We start from the raw sequence: 18,803 nt of genomic DNA on the forward strand, positions 1-18,803 counted from the left end.
ACAAATACTGTATTTAAAGTGGCACAGCAGTGCGTTTGCAGACGTGATGACATTTCTGTGCTTTGCTGCATGTGTGCGTGTGCAGCGTGTAGTCATCAGTGATGCTCAGGAGCGGCTCCCCGTTCGCTTGGCTGCCCTTTCCTTCACTGGCTTGTGCAGAAACATGATCCTCTTTTGATGGGGCTTCCTGTTTGGGGAGAGGGTGATGACCTCTCGCTGTGCTCCTCTCAGGGGGAGAGGGATGAGTGGGAGGCCAAACCTACTGTAGGACTCTCAGCTCACATAAAGACAAATACTTTTTCAAATCATGTATATTCGTTCAATTATCTTCAGCTCCCATCACCCAGACCAATCATTGCATTTATCTTTAAAATCCCTCACAACTGCAGCTCTATCACGAGGAGTCACTGATCAAACTTGAAGTTGTATTTTCAGACCAGTAAGCACCTACATAAAGATCTCTCAAACTGCCGTGTAATTGGACTGGACAGAGAGTCAGGGACGCTACCGAATGAAATAGGATCAAATAAAAAGAAACAGTCAGAGCTCATTTGCTGCTCAGGGGAGTTTAGTGTTTCACAGAAGACCTGGCCCGGGTTAGGCATTCATCACTGTGCCAAATCAGACAGTGTCCTGATTTTAAATGGCCTTTAATGTCAGGTTCAGGCAGGGCCTTTAGCCTGAGATCTGTTTTACGACGGAGGCTCCGCTCGGAACGGCGTGTGTGAAGTCGGTGTGCTGAGGTGCAGTCACTGCTCATCTCACCAAACAGGAGAAAAGTAGTGCTGAATTTTGGGATATTTGTCAGTGATTGGTGCAAATGGCATGTACTTTAATTATAGGGCCACGCAGAACACTTCATTCATAACATTCATCAAATGCCACACAGCTTTTTTTTTTTTATTTTGCACGTGTATTCATTCTATTTAAACCTGTTTTTCTCTGCACAGTTGCAGATTAGTATTATGCTATTTGTAGAATTAGATTCCAGTGATGCCTGTGTATGATTGTTTCTCACTTGTGTAATCCAAACATTTCCAGTAACTTCAGAGCGTCGTAAATTCCAAAAGTCAAAATTTATTGAAAAAAGATAAATGTAATTGTTTCCAAATTTCCAACATGTTTTAATTAAAGAAATATTCCGCTTCAGTCCATATTTGTTGGTGTTTAGCCTTTGAAAAACAAGATTTTCACTGCAAATTGAGGATTTTTTATTTTTATTCTTTTTAGAGTGATGGTGCCAGACATTTGAAAACCTCAATAGAAGCATTGAATGTAAAAAAAATAGATAAATAAATAGCACTGGGTACAGCCCTGTTTGATATTGAGTCAAATCTGTTCAAAGTTTTTGCCAAGTTTTATAAAAATGTTGATTAAATAAGTTAAAATAGTTCAGGCCAGCCATTGGAAATTATGGAGTGGACTTTTTTAAATTGAGCTCCTCATCCACACCAGTTTCAGCACCATCAGTGGTGCTCAGACCTTTTCATGGGCCTCCCCTGGGCCTTGAGTTAGGGTCATCTGTACCCTTTCACCCTCTTCCACCACCAGCAGGCTTGAACCCATAGGACGATTGTAGACAAATACTGCTCTAACTATTCATAGAAATTTTTCACGAGGCAGCACCGGAGTGACTTTGATGCTCCCTGCATCCAAATTTTAACAAGAGTTAATGCTTCGTGTCATGTTGTAAGCCCTGCCTCATGTTTCTACCTGTCAGCACAGTGTTCTGCAGCAAAGATTTACGAGAAGGGTTATAGTTTGATGGATACGGGTTGATTTATGAAGAGTGGGAAGGGGAGAGTGTGTCTTACCTTTCCCTGCGGAGGCAGTCTCCTGGCTGGCCTCACTGAGGGGGGACAGGAGGCTTAATCCCATAGAAAGGGAAGCTGGAAGTCTGACAGTCTGCTGGAATTGGAGATAATTGGGGATCAGTGAGAGAATTTTACTTTCCAGGTATAAATAACTAGAATATCCCAGTGCTGGAGCTGGTTTTATCGCTGATAGAGCAGTAAAACGTCTTCCAGAGTACGTACAAAAGGTTCAGCATCTGATTGTACATGCAGGAATTTGTATAACAAGGAATCACCGTGTTCTCCTTTCTGATAGTTTGCTCCCTTAGTGTTTACTTTTAATAATGACCCAGAGCCACAGAGTCGGGAGGTGGCGGGGCGTTTCTAAGACAGACACATTCATCACACAGCTAGTTCACTCATCTTGTGGTGCTCCACAGGCTCCCCATCCACTGCTTAAGCATTTTCTCTAATCCACACACACAGTTGTGCATTGTCTCGGTGTGCTGTGATTTCCTGGTAGCTGCAGTGGGGGCTGCAGTTAAATCGTAAGTACATATTGACATCAAAGTTGCTCAATTTTTTTTTTGCAAACCGCACAGGGTAAATCCTGGAGCAGAAGTCTGGCTCTTTTGTTTGTTTTTCTTCCCGTTTACTCCACCACCACCACCACCACCACCGTGTTTACCCGCAGCTGTTGTCATGTATTACACAATAGCTGATCGACACTCTCCCATTCGGATATGATGGATTAAGCAATGATTCCTCAGGAGAAACAGATGCATGTTTGTAAGTGTTCGAGTGTCTCAAGATAACCGCTCTGATTCAGTCTGTGTGTATTCCCACGGTGTGGTGTTCTGTACCTGTGGCTGTGGATGTGTTTGCTCAAATCTAGCTCAGGACATGTTCCAACTTCCTCTGTTTTTGCTGGTTTAACACAGTCCACAAAAACCAAATCAATCTGTAACTGTGACTCCGGGTACAAAGACTGGTTTGACAAATTATTTCTAGCCATACAGATATTCACAGAGCCTTTGATCAGTGATGTCGTCCTAATGGAGAATACATTCCCGCTCCCAAAGATGCTGAGTCCACTGCCTGTGATCTCATCTGTTTTCCCCTTATAGCAACAGTGGAAGGGCTTTAAAGATCGGCTGCTGTGGCTCCCATCATGATCCTGTCTGTCTGCGGCGGGACACTGGTCCTCTGCGGACAGAGAGCTTGACGGGACGAGCTGTGCCACCAGCAGCCGAGGGGCGACACTGTGGTGCAGTCGTGGTTGTAAACTGGAAAATCAGCTGTGTTTTCCTTGCTGGTCACAAACAGAGAGGAGAAGCTGTTGTAACTGTGGAAAGTAGGGGTCACACAGTTTGTTTTGTTAGACACATATATATGAATTGTGTCAACCTAGTGTATATTAATTTTTTACTAAATGTTACATTAATCAAGACGATCTCATTTGCTCCTGAAGTATTGTATATATGAAAGTGTTGATTGTGCATATACGTAATTATTATCTGAACAGTTTGATTTGTCGTTTCGGTAGCTATGTGTCACAGTGGTCATTAGAATTTTTCAATACTGTGTAATTAATTTCAAATTTAAATGAGTTTTAGATCTGCATAATTCAGCTTTGATCAGTCAAACATAAATGCTGTTTGTTTCTAACTTATTTAAGAGAATTAAGACAAAAACTACCTCTGACTTTTTCCATTTACTTTTCCTTTGCATATTATTTAACATAAAATTTGACCAGTGATAATATCAATAACTAAATTGTGACCAAGCATGCTGCTGTTCACTATAGAGATATATCTATATATGCATTTAGATTTTGAGACTAGTCTATATCTACAGTAATAGTCAGTGAGAAAGTCAATACAAGATGTGTTTTTGAATTTTTAGTCTCAAAATTTCGTTTAAATTCAAACTTTTTCTCTACAGAGATATAAATCAATTACACGTTTACTCTAAAGTGGAGTTGATTGATCCAGTGATCGATTAAAATATTTAAAGTTGCAGTTCAAACTGAGTCTGAGGGTATTTTTGGATGGATCCATGAGCCTGTGCTTGTTTTGTTACTGAGCCTTATAATAGCAATTATATGCCATCTGGTCGACATTACACACTTGGCTCAAATTTTGAAAAGTACACAAATAAAATTTACTCTAATCAAAGTAATAACTCACAAGCCCACATGAACAAATGACACAGTTTATGTTTCTCATCATTTTATTTTCTCCATATCTAAACAGCCAATTGACACAGATGTTAAAAACAGGTTTTAAAATACTCTAAACTTTTAAATACTTTTTTAGAATTAAGTTAGACACAAAAAACATAAATCATAAGTTGTCATATCTTTTGCTGAATCTGATTTCTTTTGTTTGAGGAACTGTTTGTGCAGCACATTCACAATCACAGCTTCATAAACACACTTGAGCTTTATTTGTGACCAGTAAAGATTTTTAATATTCCAGTTAAAGGCCCTTGAAATCTAAGGTCTTCCATCTGACCTGCTGCATGGCGTCAGTCTTTACTCGCAGTAGAAGCCTCCTTTCGAACGCACTACTCTAAAAAATGTATCATCACTCCAAGACAATGTCTCAAAGCGGAGCTTTTAGTTTTTATTCTTTACAGCTGCTGTGTTTTTGTGGGTTTCCTTCTTGCGGCCTCTGCTGTCTGGACCACATTTGGAAGAGAGCCGCCTCTAAATTGTAGACTTGCTGTTTTGAACACTGTTTTAATGGGTCCTTTTGAGTTGGGGGATTTCTGGTAAGGAAACGCGGTTTGTCCATGCAGGATATGTTGACGTGTTTGCATGGTTGCTGATTTCTGTTTTTTATTTTGATCACCGCCGCCTCTCACTATCAATGAATTTAAGAAGTGTCCTGGAATCCAGACGGTGAGGCTGTGTGTCGTTACTCCTCAATTTTAACTCGCAGACATGGTGTTTCCTGCCTGATTTATTAAGACAGCCAATAAATAAAAGATGTAATAGACTGAGTTCACTGAGCTGCAGGTGCAGCAGCTCCACGTGTGAACATATGAGAGCCAAACTCGGATCTAACAGCAGCGACACCATCGAGTGAGACAGCGACCAGACTTGTTAATGCTCTTGTTGTGTTGCTGAACTGTTATGCTATGCAGTCATAAGCAAGTTGAGGTATTTATTGCAGCCATTAATGACTTGCAGGTTTGAGGAATATGCCGAAGTTCTTCTTTACCAGGCGTCTGTGTGTATAGTAGGGATTACAGTGGAGAGGAAATGGAGAAGGTTCAGCTGGAACACGCTCAGTCACGGCTGTTTCCTCTTGAGCTTGTGTGAGTTGGGTCATTTGGCACCAAACCCATCCGCAAACAGCAAACACATCTGCTGCGCTCACATGGACGGACAGGTCTGAGGGCAGGATACACAGTGGAAATCTGTCTTTGACTACACCTTCCCAGGGTTCAACATTAAGACCTCAGAAACAGCAACAACATGTTAAACACCCAGTTTCATCTCCCCTCCATCGCTGTTGTCATTTTCTGTTCATGTAACAAGGGTAGTGTGTCTGTGGCTTCCATTGTGGCACATTTGGTTAGTCTGTAAGTGTGTTTATTTTGGGCGGACGTCACAGTGTCTCAGTACACTTTACAAAACAAGAAAGAAGACTTTAATGAGCAGCTTTTAAAGATGGTCCAAGCTTGTTTCGAATAATCTCCTTTTTATCCTCATCACATTTCATGAACCTAACACCATGTTATTAATTAGCTTTCTTAGTTTTTAATTGTTTATATCCCCTTACTTTTTTTGCATTCCCTTTTATGAAGAGGCATTTATATCATTCATCATCTCTCCATTCTCTTTTCTGCTCTCTCTATCAGCATGTGAGAAGAACGTGCAGAAGGTGTGTGCTAACTCGTCAGAGGAACACCTCCAGCCCTTCAAGGAGAAGATGGAAGGATTTATCTCTGCTGGTGAGTCGAGACTTTTTATCTAAATCGCAGACACGGAAAAATGCGTCAGTTTTTTTCCAGATACTTTTGGGGGCTTTTGCCTTTATTTGAAGGGATAGCTATAGCATGAAGGGGGAGAGAGATGGGGGAATGACATACAGCAAGGATGATGCCTTTGTACATGGGACAACAGCTCTAACCACTGAACTACTGGGCGCCCCAAAATGTTTATCAGTTTTGCGCTATACCTTTTTTAATTCCTGTTTTTGGGGAAATCCTCATACACACAGGAATTGATGGCCATGATATAGAAACAAAAAATGCAAAAGTAACTCAGCAGTGACCCTTTAGCACCAAAAGACAGCAAATAATAAAAACAGGAAACGCTGATTACCACTTTAACAGATTGCATTAACTTAATAACTCCTGTGAAGTACTTTTTCTCCTGTTAAGTACTTTTTCACTGATGTAATCACAAATCTGCCTTGAGTTGTGTCAGTCAAGAGAAGGCATCTTCAATGACACATGATGACAAGCTCAAGATCTTGCTGTCAGTCTGATAATAGATGTTGCCCTCAGTCCTGCTCATATGCTGCCTTGTCTCGTGTAAACCTGTGAAGGACCCTGAAGAAAATTCCCAGTGTCTTCAAAGATGAAACATTGATTTGGACAGAGGATTTACAGCCGAGGAGATAGTCATGAAAGTGACAGAGCTAGAAAAGCCCCCATTTCACCCAGACAGCAGCATGGGACCTTTAAAAAGAGAAAGGTATAATTATGTTTTTTTGCCATGTCAGACAGTCAGCTGGGTGGTGCAGAATCTGCCTCTCAGTGCATGTGTGTGTGTGTGTGTGTGTGTGTGTGTGTGTGTGTGTGTGTGTGTGTGTGTGTGTGTGTTTGTTCTTGCTGGGAGAGGGCGTCTTGGTGCGCTGTAAGACAGCATGAGGACAGGAGTCTACAGGCCTGTAGAAGGGATCACATTGCCTCTAACATGGTTCTCATGTACTCTCGGCTGCCATAAAGCTGGCAGGACATCTCTGGCCGCGGCCTTGTAAAGACTGGCCGGCCTCAGTGGATCAGGCCTGGGGACCACCGGGACAGGCGGAGAGCTTCTCTTGACACACACTCATCCTCTCACTTTCTGTCCCCTTTCTGACCAAGACACTGGTCTTCCCACCCGTTATTATAGTTGTCATATCTGCCTCTGAACTCTGTTAAAGTCCCCTGACTTTGTGCCTTCTATCGTGGAAAGAATCAGGTCTACAAACTGCACATTGGTGGTGAGTTTTACTGGAAACACAGAGAAAAAGAAAGAAAGGTGCACAGAATCCCTCCACGTCCCTTTCAACCTTCATAACTTTTGTTCTGGCAGAGTGTAAGAATTTAAACACAAGTACTCTGGCTGGTAAATTAATGAAGGTAACTGTGTACACATTTTCATGACTTATGGCTTACTTATCATTAAAGTGATAGTCAGCGCCGGCCATTAGACACCCATATGCTGCTCTACGTTTGTTTCACCGAAGCTTTATTATACACAAACCTTCCCCCGCATCCGTGTGAATGCCATTAAGGCGTCTCCGTTTGCCACAGATGGCTCCATCTCTTTCTCCTGCTGTCACATAAATGTGGCACCAGATTCAGGCCACTTGGCCAGTTTAGAGTCCACCTGCTTGCAATATCTCTACTGAAGGCTTGGCACTGGTGCCTGTGGGCATGGATCCGGCAGCATTTTGTGTTGTTATTAAAATCCTGTCAGGCTGTAGGCTTTGAGTTGATATCAGTACAAGGCATTTAAAGAGACTTGTCTTGTGCCAATACCTCTCTACCTCGATGAAGTTGCCATTATCATACAATTATACTGTATATTGCAGTGTGTACAGCAGCTTGTGGAGCGATGCTGTCAGAAATCGGCAGATGAATGGAGATAACAGTCAACATGAGACCAGAAGGGTCTTAAAGGGTTGGTTCAACTCTCGGAGTTACTATTGGAACTTTTCTACCAAAGAAAAAGTCACTACAAAAATTGCACACAACTAGATGATTGGAGTGTTTAGGGAACTTGTTTCTGGATGTTCTAGATGAGAATTTGGTGTTGATTTTCTTTTTGAAATGGTGTTTTTTTTGGGTGGTTGCATGTATTAGTTTATAGATTTACATTATAGTTAAAACAACAGACACAGGCAGAGAACATGGGAAGAGAGAAAGATGGTTATGATGTGCAACAAAGGTCAGTTAGCACCACTAGGCACCCAAGATTCCTTCTGTTAAATATTTACTGTGAGCACCACAAACAAAATTGTGTTAGCCTCCACTGTTTTGATGTGGAGGCAGAAATCTGAGAGGTGAATATCTAAAAACATGCTTTTGGTCATTTGGATGGAACACTTTAAAACTACTTTTTGTCATATTTGCCAAAACTGTCACTGTATTCTGAGAGAAACACATGAGACAGAGCTGAGCAGTCTCTAATGCAGCTGCCAGTCATGTCAATCACGGCTCGTCACAAATCTGTATCAAGATTCTGTCACTGCATTGCCTATTTCTCGCCTCAGATGTGTTCACAGACATATTTTAGTGTACTATTTAGCTGTAAAATGAGAACGCTTGTGACACAGGTGCCATAGTGGAAACGGTAGACTGAAGTACCTGAACTAACTTTCTCATATAACAGCTAAACAGTACACTAAAATATGTTTCTGAGAACATTTGGGGCGACAAATAGGCAATGCAGTAACAGAAACAGTGCTGCCTAGTCTGACAGTTTGACCATACTTCCGGAGAGGTATCGATATGATTGACAGCTGCGTTAGAGACTCCTTGGCTCTGATTGGTTGTCGTTGTTAACGTGCAGTAAGCCCATTTGAATTGTTACAAGGCAATAGAGTAGTCAGAGGAAGGATTTTTTTCACAGATTATCATACTTCTTTCATATTAAAGTGACAGTTTCAGCAAAATGGACGAAAGTTATATTTTATAATACTCACCAGCTGAGGCCTGAAGTATAAGGACTTAGGGTGTGATGCAGTGTGTGCCATGTGTTAATCAGCATCAAGTCACAACATCTTCTCTAAGTTTTAGTGACAGAGCAATATGTTTCAATGTCACACGAGGACCAAACTTCTTTTCAGAACTAATTTCCTGCCTTACTTGCAGCAGGGAGTGGTGAAACAGACTCACTGTCATAAAAGAGTCAGATGAGGTATCTCACCGGGAGATTGTGTCCATATGTTTGAAGTACAATTCCTGAAAATATGTTTGTTAATGCACACTGAGCCTGTGCTGGGATTGCGTATCCTTGTAATGGAAATCTGCCATGACATTGTTCTACTGTAGTTAGTTTATCCTCCGTAACTACTCCTGAATGCTAAAGCCTCCCCTGAGCTTTGGTCAGTATCAGAATATTTTGAAGCTTTCAGAACCACTGTGGTTGCCACTGGCTACAAAGCGGCATTGATTTGCAACGGCACATCTTGAACATAAACTTTCCAGTGGGATACTTGTAAACCTTTCCTTTCATAAACAGAATTCCTCGAGCCGTTGCCTATGCTTTGGGAGGAGTGGTGCGTAATCATCATTTCATGATGATTCCATGACTTCAAAAGGCAAAACAAAGCAACAGCTTCTCACATCAAAGAGCAGCTGAGGCTCTTAAACTCTGACTCATTGGTGAATGAGTGAATTTCTCACCCAGGTAACAACTCAGGAGGCTGACCACAGATGCATGTGTTTGACACATGATTTTAGATATTGAAATTAACGGTTAGGTATGACTCCTTCCTTATACAAGAGGATCAAAGTGTACCAGTGAATCCACAGATAAAGATGTGTGTTTCTAAGTAGCGCTGACCCGTAACCCAACCTGTGGAGAGGCTCACAGCGGGGCCTGCAGGTGATCCCAAACGCCCTGTGCTCTGCCTCTTAAACTTGCCTGTGTGATCTCTCCCAGATCTAACAGGGGATACCTCCAAAATCCAGTGATCCATCCTCTTGTAAGGCTGTTCCTGTGCTTGTCCTGTCGCTGTTTGTGTTCTGGTTTTGAGCCAAGTCCTCTCCTCTACAGTTTATTTCTCTTTATATCTTCAGAACAGTTCTCTGTCATAAGGTTAAAACAATGTGGCGTCTCAACATCTAATCAACCACCTTTTCGTTTCCCTTTTTAATAGAAGTTCTTTGAAACCTCTGGGGATACTCTTACGGGCATATTTTTCGTGTTGAATACAAGCCATGACTAATTGAAAACAAATTTCTGCTTTTAATCTGGGCTCGTGTAAGTCTCATTTCGCTGGCTCCCTTAGGAAATACATGTGTATCATCACATCCTCAGGCTTTCTTTGTTGTTAGTGAGTCAGCCCCCAATAACCAAAATTCCACTTGTTCACATGACTATGAATTACGTAGACGGTGTAGAATTTGCAGATAAAAACTGTCCAAGGAGGCTGTTTTTGATAAAGTCTTTGAGATGGTCGAATAGAGGTGGTGTAGGGAGACAGAGAGGGATGCTTTGTGGAAATCCTCAAGGTCCTCAGCATCCCTCTTAGACTGCCCTCCATCTCTTTGTTATCTGGCTGCTTAGGTACAGCAGCGGTTTGGGAAAGTGTGTCAGAGTTTTAAAGCCCTAATTTATTGTCCCTCTCAGCATGCAAATCTCATAACTTTCTAGTTAGCGACTACTGGTTTCATGTTTACACAGGGAGCGGAGGAAGAGAAACTTCACACATCCTCTCTCTCTCTGGGCCACTCTCCCTCTCCCTCCCTCAGCCTGTCGGCTCCAGTGCCACCTCTGCACAGTCGCACCAGAGGGGTACCTCAGGCGCCAGCCTGACCCCCACTGAGACTAACGCCATTGGTCACGGCCCCTCTACTCCCCCCCCCCCCACTCCGTCTATCCCAGACATGGCCACAACCTTCCTTCATTAGGTTTACCTCAGCCCCCTTTGCCCACATACATGTAAAAAAAAAAAAAAAAAAAAAAGTAAAAGGGGTGGTTGGTCAGAGGCTTAAGCTCACCTTCTCCCAAAAGACCCCCAAACCTGCCTTTGAACAATTTTTTGGAGACTTCCCGCTCTTAAATCTTCAAGTAGGAAAGGTCCCCCATCATTGTAAAAAGGATGAATCTGGAAAAATGCAATAAATCTGAGATCACAGGCACTCTCTGGCCCTAGATAAATTCTTGCACCTCAGCCTGGCCCGCTGCACACATCTGCCTTGCATTTAGACACTTTTACATGGCAGGAGTCCACAGGAGCCTCCAGTTCCCAAGCCTTTCTGCTCAACCCTGCGCCCCTGCTCCAACACGCACACGTATGTCGACACAGGCACCTCGGCAAACAGACCACCGCTCCCCGCCCCATGCCCGGGCGTCACAGGTTCGCACTCTCATGCGTCAACACACAGAAGCATGGCAAACTTTACAATGTGCTGAACTGTCACTTGGATAACACGCTCACTGTGTCACTGACATCTCAACCCAGAGCCCTTCTTCTTCTTCTTTTCTTCCTGTTTGACCACTCCAAGGACGGCTGATGAACACAGCGCCCCCCTCTGGACCTGCTGGTGTTGGCTGGGCTCTGTTCTCAGTGACTGTCAGTGGAAACATTTAGTTATCTATGTCACCAAAAGCTCCATAATCCATCCTATTATATAACTTAATCCAATATTTTCTCTTTTTTCAGCTCAAAAGGATCATTCAGCTGAAGAGGAGCGACTCAATTCAGCACAGAGGAGGTAAGACACCAACTTAAACAACCCCAAGCAGAGATACATTCAGAATTATGAATGAAAATATTTACATTTCCTGTGGATTTCACTCCTCAACAAGGGAGTCAGGGGTTGCAAACATCACATAGCAGTTATTTAGCATGCTTAGATAATACAGCTGGTTTCTGATAGCACCAATGCTTTCTGTTTGTATAGTTGAACATAGTTATTAGCAGCAGCTGATAAGGTTTCCAGTAAAGAGGGGCTTCATTCACAGCACTGTGTTGAGAAATTCCATTTACCATTTCATATACGCGGTATTTTGAGTATTTCTACACCTGTTCTAACGTCTAGGCTTTTTGCAATCTGTCTTAAAGACAAATAAACATCCTTGTCAGAGACAGCAGGGGATTTCTACACACACACATAATGTGCAGTGTACTGTATTTTCAGCCTGAACGCCCTGTGCTTCCTCCCCTGCAGTTCCTATCATTCTTATCTGCCATGTTTTGTGCAGAAGACTCCCGAGAGTTTTGGGAGAGATTTATAGACGTAAGACACACTGGCAGCCGCTGAGCTCGCCGTCCGAGCGAAATCATATCTGGAACATTTCATATTGGAAAAAGATGGTGGAGCAGACAAACAAAGCAAATAGATTATTTTTGCCTTGTTTGGATAGAGAGCAGAATTGTTTGCTTTATATCGCAACTCTTCCACTTCCAAAATAAATCACGATCGCACATAAAGGAGAAAGTGAAAGACGCCGGACGCAGGAAAATGGAAACTATAAACAATTAGGAAGTTGATTGCTTTGGACAATGCTATAACTCAGTGCGTGGCTCCAAACTGTTCTGTTTCATGTTGCTGTTTTTAAGCCAAGAGAATCGCTGCACCTCTCGCTCTCTGTCCTGGTCCCTCACCCCCACCCTCGCCATGTAGTGATATCTCTACCTGCTAAACTGGACTGACACGTGTGTGTGTGTGTGTGTGTGTGTGTGTGTGTGTGTGTGTGTGTGTGTGTGTGTGTGTGTGTGTGTGTGTGTGCGTGCGCCTTCTCGTGCATGAGTGACACCACTGTAATGAAGGAGTTGAACTTGGAGGGGAATATTGATCAAAAGGGCTCCGCAGCTGACAGCACCTTTGCCTTTAATGAAGTTTTCCTTTAATTTCATCTAAAGAGGGGGCTGGCTAGGACTGGCGCTAGGTATAGCAGGCGGGAGGAGGAAGGGGGGCTCTTTCTCAGGTTCCCACAGAGCCACCTCGTAAAAGTGACACGCTGTTGATGAATATGGGCGTCAGCGGGCTCACCGGGCCCTGGGTGGGCTCTCACATCTGCACTGGATGAGGGATCCTCACACAAACATACACAACAGCAGCAGTGGTCGCAACATTATGGTGTTGATGAAGGAAATAGACAACACATCCTCAGTGCTACCTAATACTTCAGCCTCGTGAGGAGTCTGTGAGTTTAGACTGCTGTGAGTCCAAGTCAGCCTCCAGTGGGAGGGATATTGACAAAATTTGAGCTGGTTTCAACTGAAATGTGGAGAAACTGTCAGTATACTATTTTCTTGATTAATCGTTTGGTCTTTAAATTGTAAGAAAAAGGTTAAAAAAAAAAATGTCAATCACAATTTCCAGAGATAGTTTGTGGGTTTGTTTGACCAACAGTCCAAAAAAATTGAAAGAAGAATTTGTGATTTTGTATTTTATGTAAATAAGATTGACATCACTTCACTATTTGATGAGACGGTTTTTATTAAAAATTAGACTTTCACTGTTGGCAAGATACTTGTATGGCTGCCTGTCTAGACTACATTTAATATTGTGAAGTTTGGCGTCTTTACTTTTTTTATGTTTGGAGAAAGATATTTTTAGATGCTTAAAACTAAGTATTTAAAATGAGCATATTTCGAAAAATGTGAAAAGGTAGCACATTCTAAATTTAAAGTAAAGGATACAAAAAATGCTCACATTTCACTTGTTTAATTGGCTCACATTAAAATAAAACATGCATCTCAGAGCTTCATCAGAACATCTGAACACTACTTTTTCATACATTTTGGAGAATATGTTCATTAGATTTTAGGTTCTGCACTCTGAGCTCCATTGTTGGAGCGCAAATATAATGAATATTGAAGATATTATTTGAAATATTTGTATCTGAACTCTGATATTCTAGGAAATATATATATATTTGAGCCACGCTCGCAGTGTGGCTCTACAGATGTCAATTGGTCCACCACTTTGGTCCAAACTGAAATATCTCACCAACTATGGGAACTATTGGACAACTATGGATTGCCATACCATTTTGTATAATCATTAATGTTACCTACTGGAGGAATTATCATAACTTTCATGACCCTTTACCATTTCATTTAGTGACATTATCAGGTCAAAGTTTAGATTTGTCCAATAATTTATTTTCTGAACTGCTACCTGCAAAATGAATGACATGCCTGTCAGCCTCAGCTGTAATTTGCGTTCAGTGCAAACTAGCTAATTTTAGCATGCTAACAAGGTAAACTAAGTTATGAACGTACCTGCTAAACATCAGCATGTTAGCATTGTGATTGAAAGCATGTTGACATGTTAGCCTTAGCATTAAGCTAAAAGCACTGCTGTGTGTGACGTCACAGAGCTGCTAGCATGACTGTAGACTCTTTAGGTGCGGTCACACATGGCGCAAAATAAACAAGCGAATTACACCCTCCCAGTGACCTCCATTCAGTGCGAGGGCTAGCCTCGCGTCACCAGGCTCTTTAAGTGAAGAGCCTGGTGTCTATTCACTCTGAATTTTGTCTGGATTCTGGTTCCAGTCTAGGGAGCGGATGCGGTATTCACCAAATTCACCAAACTAAAAGTGTTCATCATAGTAAAACTTTAAATTCTGGCGCACCATCGATTTGGGGTGATGAGGGGTGTAAGAAAATCGATTAACTTAATGGCTTGGGGCTTTTCTTGTAAATTATATTCTTTAAATTAAAAGTTTCACCGCATTTTTATTAGCTTGGTGCTTTTATTTTTACGGAAAGGCACATCCATCGAATTCCGGATCCTGTCTCACTCACCCTGGTTCCGTTTCCTTACCAAAAAGGCCACTAACGGCCCCAGACTAGCGAGGGCACAGCGGAGAGTATTCGGGGGTATACTGGGTATACCCGCCTCTTTTTCTGGCTATTTACAGTATACCCACCTGTCAGCCAAGATGTCAATGGAATATATGAGTATACCCATTTCCTCCTCTGTAACCAGCCCATCTACCTAGACATGCACACACCTCATCAACCACCACTACACCACTGTTTCACAGTCTTTATTAGCAAGCTAGCAATCTGCCACATTCAGCATGAATATTGCCTCAGCCTGATTTGGTGTGAACACAGCTGTAATCCTCTTCCAGTGTTGATACCATCTATATGTAATCACATATAACGTAGCTGATGTCAGTGCAGAGACCTTATGCAAAATCTTTCACACATGTGAGCCTCGATTTTTTGTTGGCCTTAATACTAATTACTCGAGATGTCATTCCAATGAGACATCTTTGTAGCACAGTTATTTGGCCCGTCCGTGGCGAGTGGCAATGCCTTTCCCTCAACATGCAGTTCTAATTTGTCTGCTTCATGTTTGGGTTCACTGAGGTTTTCTGGTTCTGTCCTCAGTTCCGTCTCATTAAGTTCCCTTCTCCCACATCATGCTCAATTTCATTTGGCCCAACCGCCTCCTCTACAGTCACCATGAAGTCATGCTTTCATAGATGCTAGCTCATAAGTTATTCTACTCGCGCTGTTGTATGACGACAATGGCACAAACCGTCTTAGTGCCTCTGCTGAATCACCCGACAACAACGAGTTTACTTCTGTAATCTTTTTGCTGGGGAAACAAAGGAATGCAGAGTTGCCTGTCCAAATATTTCCCTGATTCTCACGGCTGCTCATGGTTTTGTAATGGGTCTTTTTTTATAGCTGTCAGTGAGGAATGCCGGCTGTGGGTGCTGCAGTAAACCCTCTCACGGCAATGGCATCATAGCATGGGTTACAGAAGTGTGTGTGTGTGTGTTTGTGTGCGTCTGTGTGTACAAGCGCAATTGTTCTGCGCTCGCAAATGAACAAAGGTCTGCTTGATTTTGTTTATGTTTCATAGGTATACTCGCATGTGTGAGTGTGTGTGTGCATCTGTTTTGAGTGAAGCTTTTGTGTATCTGCTTGTTGCATATGCTCGGGAGGGTGAAAAGGAAAAAGCGCCGTTGCTTGATTTGTGCATGCTTTGACATGATGACCCAGGGTCAGCAGAGGAGCTGATGGAGAGGAGACCCTGTTCATCATGCCAGACCAGGCCTGGCTGCAACAAAACTACCTGGGACGGAAGGTCTGCTCGGCCAGTCTAAACATCCCAGAGCCTCTGATTTCTTTTGTAGCGTGCAGGATGATCTACAGCATTCTCCTTTTTTTTGAGCACCTCAGCATCACTGGGAAATGGGAAGCAGGCTCGTGCAGAAGCGCTTTTCTTCTCAGCTTTTAGTACACCGTCTGCGCAGCATATTGTGCTATTTCACTCCGCATGAACATGTCTTAGATTAGCGTCGCAAAAAGCCACCTAGCATCTGGAGGTCAGAGCCTGATCTGGGTGTCAATGGGACAGGGAGCATCGCTTGAATCATAGTGCCCTTTTGTCAATCCTCTGACAGGCACCGCTAGAAAATGTCTTTCATGTTTGGGTTAGGGAGGGAATCTGACGCAGCGGGCTGCTTCACATGCCATGTGTGTGCTGCTGGGAGTCATGCAAAGAGTTCAGATTTGGTTACAATTGAATTAGGCTGAGGAGCTGGCCTACAACAGCGCTGCAGTCCCATGAACAGAAAACAGAAAATCCAGAATCTGTTTATTCCCACAGATGTGATGTTTTTCTGTGTGCACACCTGTCTGACTGAGCTCACATGTGCATATATCACATTCACATCTTTGGTTGTCTGCCAATAAATACGTTCCTGGAGGTGTATGTGTGATTTACACAGTCCTGTGTGTGTGTTTGTGTGTGCCTGTTCTTGGCTGTCTCTGTCTCCTCTGGCAGTCTTCCCAGCAGGCCGTGGAGGTCAATGTGATAATGGAGCCACCGCTACTGGCTCTCCCCTGTGACCCAGCAGGGTGGACACTCTCCTTCCAGCTCTGTTTCTCACCTCTCTGTCTGACTCTACATCCATCATTTTCTGCGTGCACTGTGTCTGTATCGGACTCTTACCATCTATTCATCTGTTTTTCTTGGGCCATTCACACCTTAGCTTCCTTGTGCTTTGTGACCTTAGGGTCGTTTATTGGAAACCAGTCTGAGGTCATTTATAAGTGTTAGTGTGTGATGAGACAACGCTATTTGTGCCTCTGTTCTGTTTTCTCAATGCAGTTTCCAGGACATGGTGAACTACTTTGGGGTTAAGCCAAAGGGTGGGGAGAAAGAAGTGACCCCAAGTTTTATGTTCATGCTATGGTATGAGTTTTGCAACGACTTCAAGAACTCCTGGATACGGCAAAACAAGAACATCTCCAAGGAGAGGTGAGTTTGATTCTGTTGGGGTTGCTCCATTTGTTGATTGACACATAAAGATTACCACTTAACCTGTGAATGTCATGGGCATTTACCAGGCAAAACGGGTCTAATGAAAGATGTTATTGAGTTGCATTTTGGGTAGTCTCGCTCACCAGACCTTTCTCAAGAAAAGAAAGGTCTGGCTGGGCCGACTCTCACTTTAAGATTGGAGGAAAAAAAACGCCCCAGCTGCTTGTATTTCTTTCAGCCAGTCACAATCGGTCTTGGCGGTGCCACAGCAATGGTGCGCTTGCAAAAATATCGCCGGAGGAAAACAGGTTTTGGTGTAACACGCCCACAAAAATATTGCCTACAGGACGTGAACCATGGCAGAAAAATGGCTACATCTCCGCAAGATCAAACACCGCAAAAGTTAGTAAAGGATGTGTTGAAAACTGCAACCGGAGGTGGTAGGGCGGGACTTCAGCGGGTGGCTCGTTCCGCCCAATGAGAGGCTGATCTATGTAGCAAACTTCCTCCCACTCAGACTACATTTTGGGATATGTTGGACCGAAAATGTAGAATGAAGGGTCTGAATATCCCTGCGTCATCTGCGTAGATTTTTACCATTCTGTTTTAAATCTGACACTTCATGGTCACCCAGCTTAGGGATCATATTTCCTTGTATTTTGTCTTATACATAATGTTAAAATGTCAGATACTCATTTTAAATGTCGCCAAAGTTTAAAAAAAAAAAAAAAAGAGGTAAACCTATGTAAAACGGATCCCTCTGGGCAAAAAACATTCTGATATATCTGTTTCCAACTGTGCTTTCTAATTCCGAGACCAAAGATAGTGACTGATTTCTTTATTTGGTCCCATGTATGCGCTCCAGGCACGTTATTGCAAGTGTTTACATTACATACTGCTACATGGAGCTACATGCTAACATCAAGGAAACCAATGTTGTTAATTTCTCCCCAATTTCAGGTGGTATTCCTGCTGGAACATGTCCAGCTTTGAAGATTTAGGTTTATGTTCTATAATAGAAAGTGCTGCCATACATACCTTATAATCATTCCCTGGTGCAGAGAACCCAAGAGCGCAAATGCAGAAGACCTGAAAATGCTGACCAATCAGAGCAGACTGGGCTTTTTTTGGAAAGAGAGGCTTTAAGAGACAGGCGCTAAAAACTTTGTGTTGTTGAACATGGTAAATGTGTTCAAATGGAAACACAAGTATGAACCTGAAAATTAGAAGACAGTAGCTAAAGTTAACCAACATTAGCTACTAAAATTAGCCAGACAGCGGTGCATCCATGCACAGAGTTGAAATGTAAAAGACAATTATTCTCAAGCACATTTATTCACCAAAAACAAGATGGCAGTTGTTTCAGTCATGGACCCAACTGTACACAAAATTTAGTCCTCTAGACTCTTGTACACTTTCATCGGCTCACAGTGTGACTTTAGTAACATTAAAAGGGTCTGTAGGACAAAGTCATTTCCAACAATGATTGTGTCTACACGAGGCAAATTGGTCAAGTTGTGGGAAAAATCACTTGTATTCATTTTGTATAGATCTCATCAAACATGTGTTTCAATTTTCTGAAGATACCTGCTGCCAACAGGTTCATCCAACTCTTTTATGTATTCACTTTCCTCTCTATCCAGTTCACACAGGACATGGATTTATCACTTCCTGCCCTCCATCTGAATTTTGCATGTCATAATAGTCACATGATTGCAAACAATCTTATAATGGTCATAAAAACATGACTGATATTCTCTTTAAAGTGAGATGTTTAGTCTCCAGTGGAAAGATTTCTGTAAAATATCTTGT

At 42.5% G+C, this 18,803-nt stretch overlaps 1 protein-coding gene across 3 annotated transcripts in view; it reads left to right on the forward strand.

The window, feature by feature from the left end:
* LOC125900748 (formin-1-like) overlaps nt 1-18,803 on the forward strand; it is a 66,035-nt gene that overhangs the window by 44,294 nt on the left and 2,938 nt on the right. For all 3 annotated transcript variants that reach the window (XM_049595944.1, XM_049595942.1, XM_049595943.1), the window contains 3 exons: nt 5,664-5,756; nt 11,411-11,462; nt 16,839-16,988. In XM_049595944.1, coding sequence (XP_049451901.1) covers nt 5,664-5,756; nt 11,411-11,462; nt 16,839-16,988 — 295 coding nt within the window. The remainder of the gene's footprint in view (nt 1-5,663; nt 5,757-11,410; nt 11,463-16,838; nt 16,989-18,803) is intronic.

This window comes from Epinephelus fuscoguttatus, linkage group LG14 (genome assembly GCF_011397635.1).
Source record: "Epinephelus fuscoguttatus linkage group LG14, E.fuscoguttatus.final_Chr_v1".
Taxonomy (NCBI): Eukaryota; Metazoa; Chordata; class Actinopteri; order Perciformes; family Serranidae; genus Epinephelus; species Epinephelus fuscoguttatus.